Here is a 20,397-nt window from a genome sequence, read left to right as displayed (position 1 = left end):
TTCGAGTCTAAGTTCTTATCATTTGTGCTACCTTGGGAAAGCTGCTTGACTGATCTTTGCATCATTTTTTTTTTTTTTATCTGTAAGTTGTAGGTAGTAAGAGAATCTCCCTCACTGAACCGTTGGGTAATAACCTGGATTAATCGCCGTGAGGTGCGCAGAACAGCGCTGGCACAGAGCATACTCAATAAAAGCAAGCTCATATTCTTACGGGGCCCACCACACATTTGGTGCTAGAAAAATGGAAACGCTTAGCATCATTTTTCTCTTATGCCCCTTGTCCAGGCAGGCTTCGGTCCAGATTATAGTGGAGCTGGACAATGACCCTACCAGCCTGCTTTCTAGACCATCTCACCCTGCGGATTCTCCCAGCATGGAGGCACCCTGACCCAGGCCCCAGATGTTTCCTGCAGTAGGATGTGCTCAGTATGCCAGGGAAAACAACTGGGAATAGACAATAACTATAACGTTTCTCTTGCCCTCTGTTTTTAGGAAAAACTGTAAAAGCAGAAGACACAAGTTAATAGGAGAACAGCCAACATTTCTATAACACTTTCATATACATGATCAGATGGGAGTCTCTAAACCTATAAACAAAACTCAATAGGTGGACCCCAAGGTTCATATTAACTAAGTGGCTTGTCCAAGGTCACAGCGTGGGACTCCAAGTGGATCTGGGTCTTTGATCGACTTTGAATTAATTTGAGTACATGTTGTGAGGCCGAGGTCCAAGTTCATGTTTTTGTATGTGAAGATCCAATTGTCTCAGTATCATTTGTTGAAGAGATTAATCTTTCCCCCATTGAAATGTGTTGGCGTCTTTGTGGAAAACCAGTTGACCTTAGATATATGGGTTTATTTCTGGACTCTCAATTCTATTCCATGTATAGATGTCCTTTATCAGGTTAAGGAAGTTTCCTTTTATTCCTTGCCTGTTGAGTTTTTATTATTAAAGGCATGGAATTTTATCAAATGCTTTTGTTCCTTCTATTGAGATGATCATGTGGTTTTGTCTTTAATTCTATTGATATGCAATAGTACATTAATTGATTTTTAAACGTTAAACCACCTTGCAGGGATGCCTGGGTGGCTCAGTCGGTTAAGCTCTACCTTCGGCTCGGGTCATGATCCCAGTGTCCTGGGATCGAGTCCAGCACTGGGCTCCTTGCTCTGTGGGAGCCTGCTTCTCCCTCTGCCTCTGCGTCTCCCCCACACACACTGCTCATTCTCTCTCTCTCAAATAAATAAATAAAATATTTTTAAAAATAAATAAATAAACCACCTTGCATTCCTCAAAATTCCCACTTGGTGATGGCATGTAATTCTTTTTATATATTGCCGAATTTGATTTACAAGTATTTTCTTGAGGGTGCTTGTGTTTATATTTGCAGAGGATATTGGTCTGTAATTTTCCTGTGCTGGCTCTGTCTGGCTTTGGTAGCAGGGTGATACTGACCTCATACAACGAATTGGGAAGTTTTCTCCCCTCTTCCAGTTTTTGGAAGAGTTTGTGAAAATTTGCTATTTATCCTTCTTTAAATGTTTGGTAGAATTCACCGGGGACGACCTCTGGTACTTTGCGTTCTTTTGAACTATTCATATTGAATCCAGTGCCTGACATTTTGAGGTATCTTCCATTTCTCACTCAAGTAAAAGTGCGTCACTGGTTTTTTTTTTGTTTGTTTTGTTTTTTAAAGGTTTTATTTATTTATTTGACAGAGAGATAACGAGAGAGGGAACACAAGCAGGGGGAGTGGGAGAGGGAGAAGCAGGCTTCCCGCGGAGCAGGGAGCCCGATGCGGGGCTCGATCCCAGGACCCTGGGATCATGACCCGAGCTGAAGGCAGACGCTTAACGACTGAGCCACCCGGGCGCCTCTCGTCACTGGTTTTCTTCCCCCTCTCCCTCCTGCTCTACGTGGCGTCCCTCCTCTCTCCTACAGCCATTAATGCCTGTGAGACCAGCAATGGGGGTTGCTCTGCCAGGGCTGACTGCAGGAGAACCACCCCCGGGAGCCGGCGGTGTGTGTGCCAGGCAGGCCACACGGGCGATGGCATCGTGTGCCTCGGTAGGTACTGTCTGCCTCGGTAGGTCCCTCACTGTCCAGTGGCCACGGTTCAAGAATCAGAGTCCTGGCCAGTGGTCCTGTTATCAGGACCTGCCACTGCTGGAGTCATCTTTAAGTGTATCTGGGCAGGAAGGCATCAGGGTGGGAAAATGTGATCGCAGCGGGATGAAGGTGTGTGACGGCAAAAAATCACCTGGGAAGGAGAAAAGGGAGAGACTTGTTCCAGTTAAACATTATAGTGGTGACTGAATTTTTTAACACTTAATTTTTTTTTTACACAATAGCACATTCTGCCTGTAGGAAAATTAGAGAATGCATATATGCTGGGAGAGAATATTCTGGAAATAACCACCCTTCCTATTGTCCTATCGCTCCAGTTTGCTATGTAGATACATACTTCTTTGAATGAAAATTCTGTTATGATACATAATATTTACTATGCCTAGCCATATGGAAGAACAACTCTCTCTGAAAATAAGTGTACCTCCAAATCATTATCTTTATGGCTACACACTGTTCTACTCTATAAAGGTGTGTCGTAGTAGTTGTCTGACTTCTAACATTTTAGTTGTAAAACAAAAAAAATATTCGCACAGAAGCACTACAAGAATAGTGCAAAAGCGGGCCCACTTGCTTCTTACCTGGATTCACTATTGTTAATGTATCGCTCCATTTGCTTTATCATTTGCCCTCTCTATGTCTGTACACATTTTTCCTAAACCATTTGAGAGTAAACTAGTAACGTATATGATATTCCCTTTACCCTATAGTAAACTATAATGTATATGATATTCCCTTTACCCTTAAATGCTTCGGCATATTTGAGAATAAGTGTGAATTCTTGCATACCCGCAGCAGTTAGCAACTTCAGTCAATTTACTACTGATATGATACGTTTGTCTAATTGCCATTTGTATTCTAATTTTGTCCCCTGACCCCATAACATAATGTCCTGTTTTGGCATTTTTTCCTCTAGTGCAGGATCCAGGTTAGGGATGGGCATCTTATTTGGCCGCCATGTCTCTTTAGTCTCCTTGAATCGGGGATGATTCTCCAGCCTTGCTTTGTCTTTTATGACATTGGCATTTTGGAAGAAGACAGTCCACCTCCCCAACTTTGTTTTTCATTGCATGTCCTTCATTTGGGGTTTATCTGATGTTTGTTCATGATTATATTGAGATGAAGCATTCCAGACCTGACATCACAGGAGCGATAATACATCCTGCTCAGGATATCACACCAGAGGCTCATGATTTCCAGCCGCCTCTCATCTGTGATGTGAATTTTGACCACTTCATCAAGGTGCTATCTGATTTCTCCACGGTACTGTTGCTTTTTCCCCAGTGCTACTAAGAAGCAGTCAATGGGGAGAACCTTGAACACCCAGCAAAGATCCTGTTCCTCATCAAAGTGTCCTCCTAGATGGAGAATCTATTGACGATTCTCCCCTGAAGAAATTATATTGGGATAGTTACAAGTGAATTTTTAATTCCGAAATTTCTTCCTTCGTAGCATGTTGGATTGGACTCCGAGATTCTGTATTATTTCAAGTCCTTGGCTGAAAATGCTCATATTCATTCAGGAGAGGGACAGACGCAAGCCCACAGACTCTGCCTCTGCTGGCACAGTCCCATCCCAGAGGAGGTGACTTTGAGAAAAAAATCTGGGACCTTCCCTTTTGGGTTACTTCTGCCTCAGAGTTGTCGGAAAACTGAATCACACTTGGACATCTGCTCCCCTTGTTCAGTTAGCCATCCTGCCTCCTTCCTCAAGATGTCTTTACTTGGAAATGAGGCTTGATTTTCATGCCACGTATTGGCTTTTTGTTTTAAAGAGATCAACCCATGTTTGGAGAACAATGGTGGCTGTCACAAGAACGCAGAGTGCACACAGACGGGACCCAACCAGGTGAGCTTCCCCCTCTCCCAGGCCCTCAGTTTTCCTAAGGGCAAATTCCTGGGTCTTCAGACCCAGGCCTGAGGGGCAGGAGCTGAGAACAGACCTGCGGATGCCAGCCGCAGAAGCAAACACCGTAGGGGGAAATTCTGAACGAATTCCCCAAGAGGCCATTCTGTGGGAATGAGAACTGGCAGGGGTGAGGGGCCAAAGGGTTCTTGGGAGAAGGGGCTTCCTGTGTGGGGAGACATAGACGGCTGCCAACACAACATGGAAAGTTGCACCTGGAAAGTTTCCAACAATGCTCTCCTTTCTTTCGGCTTTCTGACGTCCAGAATCCCACACTTTCTCTTTGGCTTGAGGCCCTGAAATCCATGTGCCACAGCAGAAGATTGTGTTCTTGGGCCCTCTATCAGTCGTTCATTCCCTAACATGGCGAACCTTGCAGCCGAAACTAGCGTAACGAGAAAGTTACCTGTATCAGAAACTGGATGATGAAGTGAAGTCCCCAGGGAATGTTCTAGGGACCTTGTTGAGCCCCAGACCTCAGTGCCAGGTATCCCATTGGGCAGAACAAGCAGGTGCCTCAAGTGCCCAAAAATAAGAAAAAAAACACACTTATTTTAAAGAAGTGTGTGTGTGTTTGCACATACAGCCTTGGAAAAACCCAGCACAATTAGACATAGTTGGGGGTTCAGCTCTTGCCACTGAGTTCTTATTTTAAACCACTTATGGAATAAGGAAAACCTAGAAATGTTGTACTGCTCAGGGCCTCTACAAACCCTCCTCCAGACCTAGAAGGCAGTGAGAGGGACACAGGGTTGATGGCTGAGACAGGACGTTAGCCCAGGAGGGGCGGCTGGGGGTGTCTTGATAAAGGCTTGGGGCCGAGGTCTGGGCCCATAATGAAGGAAGAGGCAGAGGAGTGAACACCTGCCGTTGGACCCTGGCTCACCCTGCCAACCAGTTCCGGTTCCAACAAGTAGACATGAGACCGGAAAAGCCGCCTCTGGTGGACACATTAGGAGCAGGTGCCCTTTCTTCTGGGTGCACGGCTTGGTAACTAGAGCGGAGCTGGGTTTCAGCCCCACTCACTCCCATGCAGAGCGCCAGGGAAATGAGGGTGAAGTAGACAGTCCCAGCTTCCTGCAGACAGTGTCCCCTCCCTCAACTTCAAGCCCCCACTGACTTCCTTGGCCAGTGGGTCTGATGGATTGTTTTCCCATGTGCCACCCACGTGACTCCAAAGCTGTCCTCCAGCAGCTCCCAGCGCGGGCACCTCGGGCGGAGCGTGGGTGGAGATGCGCAAGAACGCAGTATAGATGCGAGTGGGCCGTAGCTTAGCTTTCTTGCCACTGAGGCTTTACCAACCAAGGTGACAAATGAAGTGAGTGCCAAGGAGGCAAGGGACCAACTAAGGTAACAGTGTTTTAAAAAAATTAAGTCTCTTGGCAGCAAAGTCAGGCTATGTAGGCAATCCCAGTGCTAATGTGAAGTGTGCTAAAATGTAAAATGCCAATTATCATTCTAGGAAGGAGCTTACCAATACCAAATATAGACTCTTGTGGCATTACTGTTACCATTACAGAATTGGTACCCGAGAGCCAGCAGAATCTCCCTGTGAAATAACCTATTTCCTTCCCCTCCTGGACAGGCAGTCTGTAACTGTTTGCCCAAATACACTGGAGACGGGAAGGTCTGCACACTCATCAACACCTGCTTAACCGTGAGTATGGTTCTGGGGCCGGTGCCCTCAGTGGACAGGCCTGGGGTGCCTCTGACCCCCCTTCCGGGGCATGGCACACAGAGGAGCCTCCTTCAGAGAGGCTTCTGGGCCGTGAGGCTCATCTCTCCCTCATGTTCCAGTTGTAGTTGGAGAAACTCCATTCTCTGTCTCTGTCTTCACATGGCCTTCACCTCTATGTAGGCATCTTCTCCTCTAGTAAGGACTCCTGTGGACTCCACCTGCTTCATCTAGGATGCTCTCATCGCAAGATCCTTATTTATATCTGCAAGGACTCTCTAAACAAGGTCACACTCAGAGACATCAGGACTTAGGGCATGGGCAGACCTTTTGGATATAGAGCAAGCACCCAGCCTAGTCAGAACTTGAACCCATGTCTGTCTTACTCAAAGGCTGTGCCCTGGATCACTTTTCGGGTGCTTGTTCCTCCCACGAGGCAGCAAGCCCCAGAGGAGGACCAGTCTCTGCCTCTTCCTTCCCTTCTCCATATCACCAGACTCCAGCCGTGGGCATGAGAACAGCACAGATGCCACATAAGTAAAGCCCTTCCTCTCCAAGCTCCATCCTGACTGTCCCCTTGTGTTAGTCTGGCAAATCCCTCAGGGGAACACGTCCCCACGTAAAGTGATTGCAGAAAGTGGGGTGCTGGGATATGGAACTGTTAGGACCGGACCCACGGCCAGCTTTATTTCCACAGCCATTCTTCAGTGATCCTCTCCATCTGTCTGTCTGTTTTTTAATGGCCACCTTGTCTTGGCAACTCACGCAATGAACACACACACACCTGGGACTCAGGTACAAGAGTCATTAACTCATGGCCCCTGCACCCATGACTGCCATCACCCACTGGATTCTTTTCAAGAAGAAGGGAAGTTTGTTTCTTACTTTAATACTTGAGTGGTATTAAAGCATGTTTTTCTGCTGATGAGTATGATCCAATAGAGAGAAGGAAACTGGTACTGAGGGAGGGAAGGTGGATTGTTACAGGAGGAAGGCACAGGAGTAGATGAGGGGAAAGGGACCCAGAGCTCACAGCTGAGCCTCCAGGAGGAGCAGGGGCAGTGGTAGGTAGGCAGGCAGGTAGTTGGTTAGTTGGTGAGTCAGGCAGTTAATCAGGTGGGTAGTTAGTCAATCAGTCTGTTAGTCAGCCAGTTACATTCATGGCCCTTAGTGTGAATTAGCTTGAAAATGTCTGTGTCTGACCATTCTAACTAAATTGTGAGTCCTGCGAAGATAAAGACCACTCAAATTCCTACCTATCTGGTGGGAGACCTCATACAGGATGACACACACCTAGGTCGATGGGCATTCCCTAGATACCAGGCACCATTTTAGGCACTGGGAGTTCGTCAGTGACCAAGCGGCAAAGTCTCTTCCCTTCAAGAGTTTACACTGGGCGGGGGGAAGAGACGGACACTTGGTGTGTAAGGGACTGGTCAGTCAGTTGTCAGTTTATTTGTTAAATAAGGGAAGTAGAGTTGGTGACCAGGCCCAGGCAGGTGGTGGGCGTCAGGGCAGGGAGATGGGCTGGTTCCTGTGTCTATTTTCTCCATAAGGTATGAGGTGAGCTCGTCTGCTGGGAGTGAGGGCCAGGGGTTGAGAGTTGCAGGGAGGAATGAAGGAGTGACGTGTCTTCTCCAGGGAGAGAGAAGGTAAATGCGCTCGAGGAGTAGGCAGTGTCGGTGTGTGTGTGATAACTTTGTTGGGAGTCCACACAGCAACGCCCCGCCCGTCCGGCAGGGCCCAGGGGCAGTGGTGTGCCGAGCCCTGCTGTGGGCGGCTGGGCCAGGGACGCGCGGGGAACCGGGGGTGACTGGGCCCAGTGAGTGGGCGGGAATGTGGGTGAGAAAGAAGTTTGGCTCAAAGGAGGCTGGAGCCACAGCATTGGAAGAGGTGAGTTGAGATGATAAAAGCTGGTGGTCAGAGAGAGAGGGATGTTGAAACAGAGCTCTCAGGAGCGTCCACTTTAATGTTGGGACAAAGTCAAGGGTGGTCCGGCAGTGGTGGCGGAGGCAGAGTGGGGGCAGGTACGGTGGAGACCACTGGCAGGGATGTTGATGCCGCCGAGGATGACGACAGGTGTGGAGGGAAGGCCGGTGATCCAGGCACCACAGCTAGGACCGAAGAAGAATGGGTGATCATAGATGCCATCTTGCAGAAGGCAGCTTTCTTGGAGAGTTCACTGAGCTGTGTCAGCTTGAGGCAGGAATCCGGGACAGTAAGTCCCTCCCGGACCCGAATATCATGCTCCACAAAGACTTTGGGAACAATGGTTAGTGGAAAGGAAGATTTTACAGCTGGCCTTCAAGTCTGTTGACCTCCTTCTTTGTCAACCCCATCAGCGTTCTTTCTCCTGGATTCATATTTTTTCCCCACTTAGAAACTTGGCTTAAGCTGCAGAGTCCTTCTTGGTGTTCCATGCATGTCAGCTTTGAACTGTACTTTGCTTTGTTTCTATTTTAGGTCTCTGTCCCATCTTCCACAGTTTTTAAGCTCGTTCTGGACAAGGACAGTGTGTTCTTTCTGTTTTATACCCACTGCCTTCTAGCTGATGACTGCTACCTTGACTATTATGAGATCAGAATTTAAGCCTAAAGCTGGGAATTGTCAGACAAGGTTGGTGCCTTTCTGGCCAACTCCCTGGTGCTAAGAAATTTTCCATTTGGCACCTCTGGGCTTGTCTATATAGGGCTGGAAATCTGCTCGGTTGGACCCGAGCATCTTGGGATACAAGGCTAGGTGAATAAATGGCCCTTACCACTCTAGGGAATTGAAAGGCAAGTTCAGGAAAGGGGCAAATCATGCCAACAAGTCAGTTAGAGAGTGAGTAAAAAACTAAATTTCAGTACAGAATTGCTTGGTGACTACTGGCAGGGGTGGTAAAGAAACTGACCTGATTCCTATCCCGCACCCCTTGGAAATGTGACCAGAAAAACGGCGGCTGTAGCGAATTTGCTATCTGCAATCACACTGGGCCAGAAGAAAGGACATGTACTTGCAAGCCCAACTACATTGGGGATGGGTTTACCTGCCGTGGCAACATCTACCAGGTAAGGAAAGGCATGTTTCCATAAAGTAAACCGTACATCCCTCACTGCGCTAAGAATCCAGGTTACCCAAGGGAAGGTGCAAGAGTTTTGTAACTTAGAAAACTCTACAAAAATGGGAAAGACTGTTCTTATATAAATTGGCAATGAGAAGGGATTTTATCTACCCATGGGAATTCTCAGATCGATGGTTCTAGAGTCAGAAGCACCTGGGTTTGAATTCAACTCCACCAATTAGAAATGTGGCATTGGGCAATAATGTCACCTCTCTACACATCAGCTTTCTAATCCATTAAAAAAAAAAATACTAATGGTACCAAGCCCATCGGGTTGTTATCAGAAATAATGTATGTAACCGGCACAGAGCACACAGTAACTCCAACAAATTACCATGATGTGGGTTGCTGTTGGAGCGTATGGGTGCGTGCATACGCACGAGCCTCTCTACTGGATATGGCGGATGAGAGAGTGTAACACTTGTAGATTTCTACCCCTTTATCAAGTGAACGTTCTGTTATTTGGCTTAAAGAGGGCCTAGAGCATTCTGGCTAATCAAATATTCTTGTTAATGGAGAACTGAAATCTGCCATAAACCCATAACTGAATTTTTAAACATATTTCAACTTTTAAAAATGCTCCTAAAGCTCAGCTGCTTCTGGACCTTTCTTTGATAAATCAGACGGTGACTCCAGAAAGGTTTTGGAACTCACAGCATGGCCCCGTAGTCGTTCTGAACATCAGTGGAAGCCTGTAGTTGGGGTTTGAAAAAGGACCATCAGGGCAGATTTCCAGTTGAAAGTATAGGAGAGACTCTGGACCTTAGAGAAATTATCCCATGACAACCCTGGATGGTTCTTGCATATAATCCCAGACATGAAGTGGCCCTGCCCTGTCTTTGTTTCCAGGAGCTTCCCAAGAACCCAAAAACGTCCCAGTACTTCTTCCAGTTGCTGGTAAGTACATGTGTGTCTGTCTCTAGCTGTAGGACTTGGGTCTCCAGCCAGATCCGAGGAAACTGTAGCTAGCCTCTGGAGCTGGTGAAGGGAGAAGAAAGTCTGGGAGCATGGATTTCTGAAATAGGGTCCCTGTTGGTCATTTGTGGACTTCTCAGGCCTCGGGTGGGCAGCAGGAGTAGAACCAAAGACACCCTGGCCCATTCGACACACAAGAATGCAGTGTGTGCAAAAAACATCACACCAGTGGAGGAAGGAAGCATCACTGGGGCAATCAGGGAACTCTTTGGATGAAAATATTATGTTAGATCTCTATGCACATCATACATCGGAATAACTCCCAGATATATAAAAGATGAAAGTCTAAACGAAGAAAATCGTAAAACCCAGAAGAAAATATAAGTAGCCATAGGACCTTAGCATTGGCAAGAAGACAATTAGAACCGCTAAGTCATTCATCTTATTACTTACATTTGTATTATTATCCCAATTATGTAAAATATTTGTATGTAGAAAGACACTGGAAAAGAATACCTAGAAATAACGGGTGAGTTCTAGGCAGTGGGATTATGGGTGGTTATTTCCTTCTTTATGCTGTATTTTCAAGTCTTTAAAACAGTAAGCATGTGTTATTTTTATAACCATATAAAAATAAACATGATTTCAATGACAAAGAATGCAAATGGATTTGGGGCACCTGGGTGGCTCAGTCAGTTGAGCATCCGACTCTTGATTTCAGCTCAGGTCTCAGGGCTGTAAGATCAAAGCCCACATCAGGCTCTGCCCTCTGTGGGGAGTCTGCTTGAGATTCTCTCTCTCCCTTTCACTCTGTCCTTCCCCTCCCCCACTCACAAGCTCTTTCTGTCTATAAATAAATAAATAAATAAACAAACAAACAAATAAATAAAATTAAAGAAAAAGAGAATCAGAATGACTTTGAATCCGAGACTAAATAAAACACAGATCGCCCAGTTCAGTTTTCCCGCCAACTCTCTCTGCTATTTGTTTGAACCAACCCCCCCCCCCGGTCTTTATGTCAAATAGGTGACCTGTGGCCCCACCTTCCTTCCCACAGGAGCATTCTGTGAGAGACCTGAGTGGTCCAGGCCCCTTCACCGTCTTTGCACCTTTATCTGCAGCCTTTGATGAGGAACCTCGGGTAAGCATGAAGCTCTAGGCGAGCAGAAGAGGTTTGGGACTGGAAGCCAGTCTTTGGGGGTCACCCTGGAACCAACGCTGGTGACATTTCTGGGCAGGAGATTTAGGATCAGCTAGTGCTGATCAGCAATGGAATGGGCTGCCTCTCAGCATAGGGACCCCTATAAAGGGAAAGGATTTAAGTGGATTTGGGGTGCAATGGCCAGAGGCCCACTAAAAAATATTTCTGAATAGGGTAGGAGGTTAGAAAAGATCAACAACTCTTAAATGATCCAAACCTTCCATAGATGAAAGAAAGAACAAAAGAAAGGAAGGGAGGAAGGAAGGAAGGAAGGAAGGAAGGAAGGAAGGAAGGAAGGAAGGAAGGAAGGAAGGAAGGAAGGGAGGGTTAAAGGAATTTAAATAAGTCTTTTTTCTTGCGGACTTTATCAGAGCCTTTACTATTCTAACATTCACTGGGACTCTTCATACTGGATTACCCATTAACATATAAAAATGTAGCAAACATTTATTGAGTGTGCCAGACACTGTTTCTAGCACCTGGCCTAGATTAATTCATTTAGTGTTCACAACAGCCCTGTCAGTTGGGTGCCATTATCCCCATTTTACAGTCCAGGACATTGGCAGAAGTAACTTTTCCAAGGCCATATGACTAGCAACTAGTGGAGCAAGGACTCAAACATGACTCCAGAGCCTGTGTCCTTCACTATGCACACTGCTTCTCTATGCATATATTTTAGACACCAGGTAGGCAGAGGCACACAAATACCTTTTGAAAGATGTTGACATTTGATAGTTTTTCTCTAAAAAGCATCAAAAGAGAGATATGAAAAATGAGAACCTTATGGGCCTTTTATTATTTTCTACTTTTTATTAATGGTTAATATTGTTTGTGTTTTGATTTACACATGGAAAAGTATCGTGATCTTTTACCATACTAGAGGTTTGATTCTGGCCCAGGTACCTCTCCAAGAGGGGCAGGTGCTATGCGGGGTTTTCCAGCATTTTTCACAAGAAAAGTCTTTTTTCAAGTAGCATCTCAAAGGACTTAGGGTCCCTGCCCATGTGTTGCGAAATGCTGGGTCAGGAGAACGCCAAGCTCCCTTCCATGCTGAGAATGTATGTTGGAAGCAGGAGAGAAACGAGGACCACTGTCTCCCCCCTGCCTGAACAGCCTGTACCCTGTAACCCTGACCACCAGCCAGCCCTGACTGCCCCCTTCCCGGTCTAGGTGGGGAGAAAGGCCCCGGGAAGGCGTGAGGGAGGGGACAGCAAAACCTTCTGGCTCTGGCTGGAACCCTCCCATCTTCTATTACAGATTAAAGACTGGGACGAACAGGGTCTCATGGCCCAGGTTCTTCGCTATCATGTGATCGCCTGTCACCAGCTGCTTCTAGAAAACCTGAAATTGATCCCAAATGCTACTTCTCTCCAAGGAGAGTCAATTGTCATCTCCGTCTCTCAGGTAAGAGAGGCCACCCACCAGGTGGGCATCAGGAAGAGGCCCCTCTCTCTTCTCTTCTTCTTTACAGTAATACCAGTAATAGTGGTAATAACAACTAACACCTGTTGAGTGATTTCTATATGCCAGGTAGTATTTTAAGTATTGGATGTGTACTGACTTATTTAATCCTCAAAATAATCCCATGATGTAGATACTATTCTTTTCCCCAATTTACAAATTAGGAAACTGAGCTCAGAGAAGTTAAGTAACTTGTCCAAGGTCACACAGCAAGTAAATATGCAAGCTGGAACTGAAACTCAGAGGTTCAAGCGGTCATCAGAACTGCTTTTGGGGGGTGCTTGGAAGGCTCAATCATTAGGCGTCTGCCTTCGGCTCAGGTCGTGATCCCGGGATCCGGGGATCGAGCCCCGCATCGGGCTCCCTGCTCCGCGGGAAGTCTGCTTCTCTCTCTCCCACTCCCCCTGTTTGTGTTCCCTCTCTCGCTGTGTCTCTCTCTGTCAAATAAATGAATAAAATCTTAAAAAAAAAAATTAAAAAAAAGAACTGCTGTTGGTCGGGAGCCAGCCAGGGATGAAAACTTTTGACCAAAGCCACTTGGCCATGCTGGTCCCCTCGCCCCCCACAACAGAGAACCAAGAGGTGACTGTAGAATCCATTGCCGAGAGAAACAAGTGTGTGGTGGGGGCAAAAGGTGGTATAGAGAACACATGTGAAAAAAGGAGCCAATTTGGATCTGCTTGTTATTTCATATTTGAGAATCACAGTGAAATGACCATTGTGGTTGGTTTTCTATTAACTTCTGCAGGTGAGATTAAAGGCTTGTCTCAACTTTCTTTTTATAATCATAATAAATAAATGGGCTCAAGTATCTTCAGATTTTGCCCACAGCTCTACTTAAACGTTCACTTTCATGATGAGTTAGCACGTTGGTAAAAGCATTCTGAAAGAAGTAATTTTGTATCTTTGTGCTCATTTCTTTTTTTCCTTTTTTGGTTAATTTCAGGACACAGTGCATATAAATAATAAGGCTAAGATCATATCCAGTGATATCATCAGTACTAATGGAATCATCCACATCATAGACAAATTGCTGTCTCCCCAAAACTTGCTTATCACCCCCAAAGATGCCTCTGGAAGGATTCTGGTGCGTGAACTTTTTGTCATACTCTCAGCACAGAGTGACCCATAATAATCATAACTTATTATCCCAATTCTGATTTTAAGCCATCATTTTGAGACATTTTAATTTTGCTGCTTCAGTCTCAAGCTACTATTAAAAGCCTAGTGAATATTATTCTAGTAAGAAGTAAATAGGTAAAAGTCTAATTTAAATAGATAAATGGATTTTATAAGTTTCTCTTTAGTTTCTGTAAGGACTGGAAGATGGAGAAATTACACAGCTGGATGAGACAGATGATAGGTAGAAAGATAAATAGATATGGGGCACCTGGGTGGCTCGGTCAGTGAAGCATCCGACTCTTAATTTTGGCTCAGGTCATGATCTCAGGGTCGTGAGATCAAGCCCCGCATTGGGCTCCGTGCTCAGTGGGGCCTCTGCTTGAGGATCCTCTCTCTCTCTCTCTCTCTCTCTCTCTCCCTCCCTCTCCCCCCTCTGCCCACATGCACTCTCTATAAAATAAATAAATAAACCTTAAAAAAAAAGAAAAGAAAAGAAAGATAGATGATAGATAGATTAATAGATATCACTCAAACCAAACCTGGAGTAAAACTCCTTTTCAATTGAAAGAAAAGACAATTTTGAATTTTATTGTTATTTATTAGTATTGGCAAGCGTTTTTCATTGTAGACAACAGAACCCATTATACCTAAGTTAAACAAAAAGGAGATCCTTAAGGTATTAAGTTTATCACCAAATCCCTAAGAAAGCCAGAGAGCCAGATGCTACACAGCTGGGAGCAAAGCAGCTCAGGGAGACCTGTAAAGGGAGGAGCCCTGACCTTACCACGGGGCTGTCCTGACCTGTATCCAGCCTCAGCACCTGCAGCATGCAAGCCTGAACACCAGATTCCTCCACCATAGTGCCGGTCAGAGTCTCCCTCCTCACAGTCACGCCCACCTCATGTGGTTTCCTTCCAGCAATAAGTTTGGCAAAAACCCTTGTGTTTGCTGGATGATCTATCACCTAGAAGGCTGTAGCTGCAAGGCAGTCTGGGAAAATGAAGTGCATAGCAGCCCTCCAGCCTCTGTAACGCAGAAAGGCACAGGTACATCGGAGCTGGAGTGGGTGCTGATGAGCCAATCCACAGTACCTGCGCATTATCTTACCCTCATTCTATTCCGTTGAGCTTTTGTTAAAGTGCTTTGTGAACCGTACGAAGAAAAGTGTCATTCCTATTCTTATTATCTTTGCAGCAAAATCTTACGACAGTAGCAACAAACCATGGCTACGCGAAATTCAGCAACCTACTACAGGTAAAGACCTAGGGGGTAACCTGCCTAAGGAGTTTGGTTTTTTGGAGGGTTTTTGTTTGTTTTGTTTGGGGGTTTTTTGTTGTTGTTTTGTTTTGTCATTTGGTGTTTTATTTGGGGCGCTAGCCAGCTGTCCTGGAATCTGTGTCAGGAAGTCCTGATTTTCTATAGAGCGAAGTCATGCTCTGCGATTCCATTCCCCAGATAGCGTAGGCTTTGTTCGGCTATACAGTGTACATTGGCTGAATTAGAAACTGAAGTATTTGAGACAGGAGCAAGGGAAAGGAATTAGAGTGTGCCAGTCCCTGGGCTAGGTGTTTCACATCTGGAATTATTGCCTCCATGATAGAGATGGGCAAGCCGAGGTGCAGATGTGGAAAATCGACACCGGGGGCATAAGTAGAAATTGCACTTAAAACTATTATCTTTCTGACTTCAGACACTTTTCCCACAAATTGAGTAGAGAAACTTCTTGTTCAGACAAAGATTTCAGAAGAGAATCAGGGAGGGACGGGGTCCTCCAAGGTCCCCTCTCCTCACCTACCCTGAGATGTCCCAGCCCCCCACCCCATCCCCCACCCCTGGGGCACAGTCTACAAACCTCTGCACAAACCAGCGATTTCCAAAATGGCCTAGGGCTCACTCTCTGGGGGCCTTTTCAGAAATGGAGATTTCAAGGTGCTCAAAATGAGACTCTTCAGGGAGGTTACAGGCAAGTATCTTGGCCAGCTCACCCAGCCCCAAAACCTCATAGTCACCCCCACACCTGAGCATCTCAGAACTTGCTTTGATAGCAAGTTAGCAAACCTCTCTAGGGCTCAGTAGAAGGGAATAATAAAGCCTACTTCATAGGGCTGTTGGGAAAATTACAAGGACTAATGTATATGATGCACCCAGGTTATAGAAGGCTCTCAGAGTGATTCCTCTCCATTTATCTGGCAATTTCTTTTTTGAGTCCATGTGAGCTAGAAATCTTATAAATACATAGGAGTATCTCAGTATTGTGTAAGTTTCACTTTTTTAAGTGAAATATGGGGAAAATGCTAAGGGGGTCTTCCAGAAATTAAAATATTTGGACAATAGTAGCAAACAAACAAACAAAAAAATACTTGTTAAATGTTCTTTTTCTACTCACAAAAGCCCAGAATTTGACTGTCTGTTTTGCAATCTAAGAAAATGAGGGTCAGAATAGTTGAGGTGTGATGGACCTCTAGTCTCAGGCTGTCACCCTTGATCCAGCTGGAGTCCCAATAAGCCCCCAGGGTAGGCACGAAGGGGATCCCCCCAACCCCAGCTGGCTTTGGGTCTCAGGAAGACACTGTGCCTCGCCCCGTGGCTGGGCTTTGCTGTGCACGCACCTGACTCCCTGTGTTTCAGGATGTGGGCTTGCTGGGCATCATCACTGACCCTATCCACACTCCGGTCACTGTCTTCTGGCCCAGCGACCAAGCCTTGCAAACCCTACGCCCCGAACAACAGGATTTCCTGTTCAACCAAGACAACAAGGACAAGCTGAAGGAGTATTTGAAGTTCCACGTGATCCGAGATTCCAAGGTATTTCGTTTGCACACAGATGGGGTCCATTCCAGGAATGCTCAGTGTGTCTCCACCTCCGAGGTGCAAAGGAGACCTGAGCAGCCCCTGTCCCACTCTGTCCTCCTCCGACTGGCCGTGGTTAATTGACACCCACAGTGTGCCAGGCAGGTACCATTTCTCCGACCGACCATTATTTTTTTTTTCTAAAGTTAACCAGTACCCAGGAGCATCATTCCTCTGCCCCAGGTCACATGGCCAAGTGGCTGTTGGCAACAGCTCCAGAGTGTGTCCAGGTGGGCTCATTCTCCCCCAATTCCAGAATTTCTAGGCAAAGGGCTGACTCAGCCAGGTGCAATCAGCGGTTCACCCCCGAACGGACCCACCGTGACCAGGGAAGCAAGATCTTGTAGGCACGTGGGCAGCTCTTGCTGAAACCCTGTCACTGTGCGTCCTCAACCAGGACCCATGTCTCTCTCCAGGAGTGAGTCTGTCTAAGCCCAGAAGGCCAAGTGCCCTAACTCTGGCTAAGCCACAGGACCTGTGTTAGTGTCTTAGGGCTGCATGATAAATAACCACAAACTGGGTGGCTTGAAACAACAGAAATGTATGCCCTCAGAGGTCTGGAGGCTGGGAAGTCTGAAATCAAGGTGCTGACAAGGTTGTTCCTTCCAGAGGCTCAGACGGAGAATGTGTCCCATGTTTCTCTCCTAGCTTCTGGTGGTTGCTGGAAATCCTTGGTGTTCCTTGGCTTGTTGATGCATCCCTCCAGTCCCTGCCTCTCTTGTTGCATGGCTGTCCTCTCCCTGTGTATTTCTGTGTTTCCACATGTCGTTCTCCTCTTCTCTTTTCTTCTTATAAGGACACCAGTCATATTGGACCAAGGGCCCACCCGACTCCAGTGTAACCTCATCTTAACTAATTACATCTGCAATGACCTTATTTCCAAGTAAAGTCACATTCGGGGGTAATGGGGGTCAGGATGCCAATAAAACTTTTTGGGGGTCACAGTTCAACCCATAACCACGCCCTATGCCGTTTCCCTGACCCACTGATCCCATCATTGGCTTCATACACCTACACGGCATCTACCATGGACTCCCCAACATAGAGGAAGCACAGAGGGGTGACTGAAACTAGCCCAGCTGGAGGAGACTTTCCCTACAGAAAGAATTTCCAACTTCCTCAAGAGCCCGTGATGAGTCTTCCTTTTGATTATGTCTGCCGTCATTTTAAAGCTGGAAAAACTTGTGTCTGGATTTGGTTTGTTGGTAAAGCTCCTTTGGGTGCTTCTGCGGCCCAGATGTGGCGTATTAACGTGGCACCATCGCTCCTACAGATTTTAGCGGTGGATCTCCCCAGGACCACTGCCTGGAAGACCCTGCAAGGGTCAGAGCTGGGTGTGACGTGCGGAGCTGGCGGCGACATCGTGAGTATTCACAACAGTCCCCAGCCACTGCCCCCTCAAGGGAATATTCATTTTTTCCTCGGTTGACAGCTAGCTCTTTTCTCTGGCTGCCTTTGGGGGTATTACGCTCAGAGTGGGTATTTAGATACAAAGAACCTGATAAATCCTGGCTCAGCACAAGCCCTGGTAGCAGGTGTTAGGGAGCCCCCCACCCTTTACACTTGCTGGGAGCAGCTCTGGGTTGATTTTTTTTTAGAGAATTTATTTTGCACTATGAGACACTCCGCTGAAGCAGGAAAGCACACTGCCATTCCTTTGCCTTCCATCCCAGCCCCCCTGCAGCCTCACCTCTGGCCCCTTGTTGGCAGTCGGAGCCACAATGACAGTGGCTTAAATATATAAGGGCGTGTGTCTTTTAAGAAGAAATCTGGAGGCAGCCAAGCCTAGTACGATGAGCTAGTATGATGGCTCACTGGGGGAGGGCCTTCTCTTTGCTCTGCAACCCGTTTTCAGCTGCAGAATCCCCTCAGGGTTCCACATGGCTGCGGTAGTGCTGAGCTCCAACCACCAGGTCCACTTCCGGTCCAAAGGAGGAAGGATGAAAGGGATGCAGCTCCCAGCTGAGTTTTTTCCCTTCAAGGAGCCTTCTTAGAAGAGCCAGACAACATTCTGTTTGTAGCTTATGACCACCCAGAATCCCTTTGCTGTTTGCAGTGGAGTTGCATTGAATTTATAAACTAAATATGAGAAATGTTAGCATCTTTACAGTCCAACTTCTAGAAGGTTATTCCAACATACTTATCCTCTTGAGATTAGCTGTACTATTTCCATAGATCAAACTGGACACCTATCAAAGAAGTATAGTAAGAATGTCCACTACTCATTCAGGTGCTAATATAGTTTTCAGAGCACTTGGCAATGTATTATTTAGTTTGAGCTTTATAACCACCCTATGCAATGGAATCCTTAATCCTATTCACCTGGTGAAAACAATTAAACCTCAGAGAAGTTCAGTAACTCCCTCATGGTCACACAGCACGTAAGTGGAGGTGGAGGATTTAACCAGTTTTCCAGTGCTCTTGCCACTAATCACACTGTGTCCATCCCATCAATAGATGCTGAGATTTATCTTTAACCCCACCCCCCCAGAACTTTCTAAATGCATTTTGCTTCCTCCGGGGGTGGGTGGAGATGTATTCAACAATTTACTAGCTGGGTGAACCCTAAGGAAGAAAGTTCTAATGTCTCTAAAGCACGATTTAGACAATGCCTAGTACATGTGAAAAGAAGTCATTGTCATCATTATAGAGTTACAGCCCATCACTTGTATATCCTGAAAAAAAAAGGTCATGGCTGCACTTGGCTAGAAGCTAGCACAAAGTAAAAACAAACAAACAAAAACAAAAACAAAAAAAACCCGCACTACTGCACAGGAAGTGGCCACATGACCAAAGCGGATCCTGAGCCACAGTCAGGTCATGCCTACTCCAGCCCATCACCCCCCGCTGCCCCTGTTCCTACTCTGTTGGAGGCAGCGTGACGGAGGGGTCCCAGGTGCAGGCTCAGAGGCTGCGGGCCCGGGTAGGCGTGCCCACACCACCCCTCCCCGACTGCCGGGCCTGGGGCAAGGTGTGGACCCTCTCCTGTCTCCGTTTTCTCATCTCTAAACAGGGACCCTAGTAATAGTTGCTGTCCTCTAGGGTGCTGTGAGGATGAAAGGAATGCGCACAGGTACACAGCATCACTCGGCACATAATACATGCTGGCTGTTGGCTGTGTATATCTTACATCTATAAGAATTTATATACATATATATATACACACACTTCTTTCTGAGTCTTGCAGGTGCTGGCCACCTTAGATGGCCTTAGGAAGAAGAGAAGTCTGAGAAGGATTGTTGACTGTTTTCTTTCTCTCTCTTTCTCTCCTCTCCCCCCTCACAGGGCGAGCTCTTCCTCAACGACCAAACATGCAGAATTGTGCAGCGAGAGCTCTTGTTTGACCTGGGTGTGGCCTACGGCATTGACTGCCTCCTGATTGACCCCACCCTCGGGGGTCACTGTGACACTTTTGCCACATACAATTTTTCGGTCAGTCCCCAAAACAGTACCATAATAGGAGACCGTTGGGGTTCAGCCCTCACGATCCCGCATGGTCTCTGCCATGAAACCACTGAGGGCTGGTCCACCTGGAGCCTGGGGCCCACGAGATCTGAGGGCCAGATGATGGTGCTCTTCAGACATTCGCCCATTCATTCAACAAACATTTTTTGCTATTCTGCCAGATGAGACCATATAAAATTGCCATATTTGGCAGGGTATGATTACAAAAATGGCAACTTCATAGGGTTCAACCTAGTATTATATGCCACCCACACCACCGCTGATTTACTCATTCATTCATTCATTTAACAACAGTGATTGAATGTCTACCCTGGGTCCTGCTTATATGAGGCGTTGTCATTTCACACTCATTCATCTGTCCAGTATCATGTTAGAGTACTACCTTGGAGCCAGCCATTTGGCTCAATGCTCATCTTACCCCTAAAGGAATCCAACAATAGAAGTTGTTATCAGCCACTCTGTGATGTAGATTTGGAAACTGAGTCTCAAAGAGGGGAAGTGGTTTGCATGGCCAATTCTGTGACTGGTTGGCTTGGGTGCCTGGCAACTCCTAGGGATTCAAGAAATATCCC

At 46.4% G+C, this 20,397-nt stretch overlaps 1 protein-coding gene across 2 annotated transcripts in view; it reads left to right on the top strand.

Moving 5' to 3' along the window:
• The window catches only part of STAB2 (stabilin 2), a 145,236-nt gene that overhangs the window by 98,012 nt on the left and 26,827 nt on the right, over positions 1-20,397 (top strand). For both annotated transcript variants that reach the window (XM_073900389.1, XM_073900388.1), the window contains exons 42-53: positions 1,943-2,068; positions 3,903-3,976; positions 5,619-5,690; positions 8,639-8,758; positions 9,661-9,708; positions 10,784-10,867; positions 12,185-12,331; positions 13,335-13,475; positions 14,705-14,764; positions 16,139-16,315; positions 17,634-17,723; positions 19,646-19,792. In XM_073900389.1, the coding sequence (XP_073756490.1) occupies positions 1,943-2,068; positions 3,903-3,976; positions 5,619-5,690; positions 8,639-8,758; positions 9,661-9,708; positions 10,784-10,867; positions 12,185-12,331; positions 13,335-13,475; positions 14,705-14,764; positions 16,139-16,315; positions 17,634-17,723; positions 19,646-19,792 (1,286 nt within the window). The remainder of the gene's footprint in view (positions 1-1,942; positions 2,069-3,902; positions 3,977-5,618; positions 5,691-8,638; positions 8,759-9,660; positions 9,709-10,783; positions 10,868-12,184; positions 12,332-13,334; positions 13,476-14,704; positions 14,765-16,138; positions 16,316-17,633; positions 17,724-19,645; positions 19,793-20,397) is intronic.

This window comes from Callorhinus ursinus, unplaced genomic scaffold, assembly GCF_003265705.2.
Source record: "Callorhinus ursinus isolate GAN/ISIS: 27379988/994484 unplaced genomic scaffold, GSC_fseal_2.0 scaffold14, whole genome shotgun sequence".
In the NCBI taxonomy this organism is placed as follows: domain Eukaryota; kingdom Metazoa; phylum Chordata; class Mammalia; order Carnivora; family Otariidae; genus Callorhinus; species Callorhinus ursinus.
Note: the sequence above shows the minus strand (reverse complement) of the source record. Positions and strands in the feature narration are given on the sequence as shown.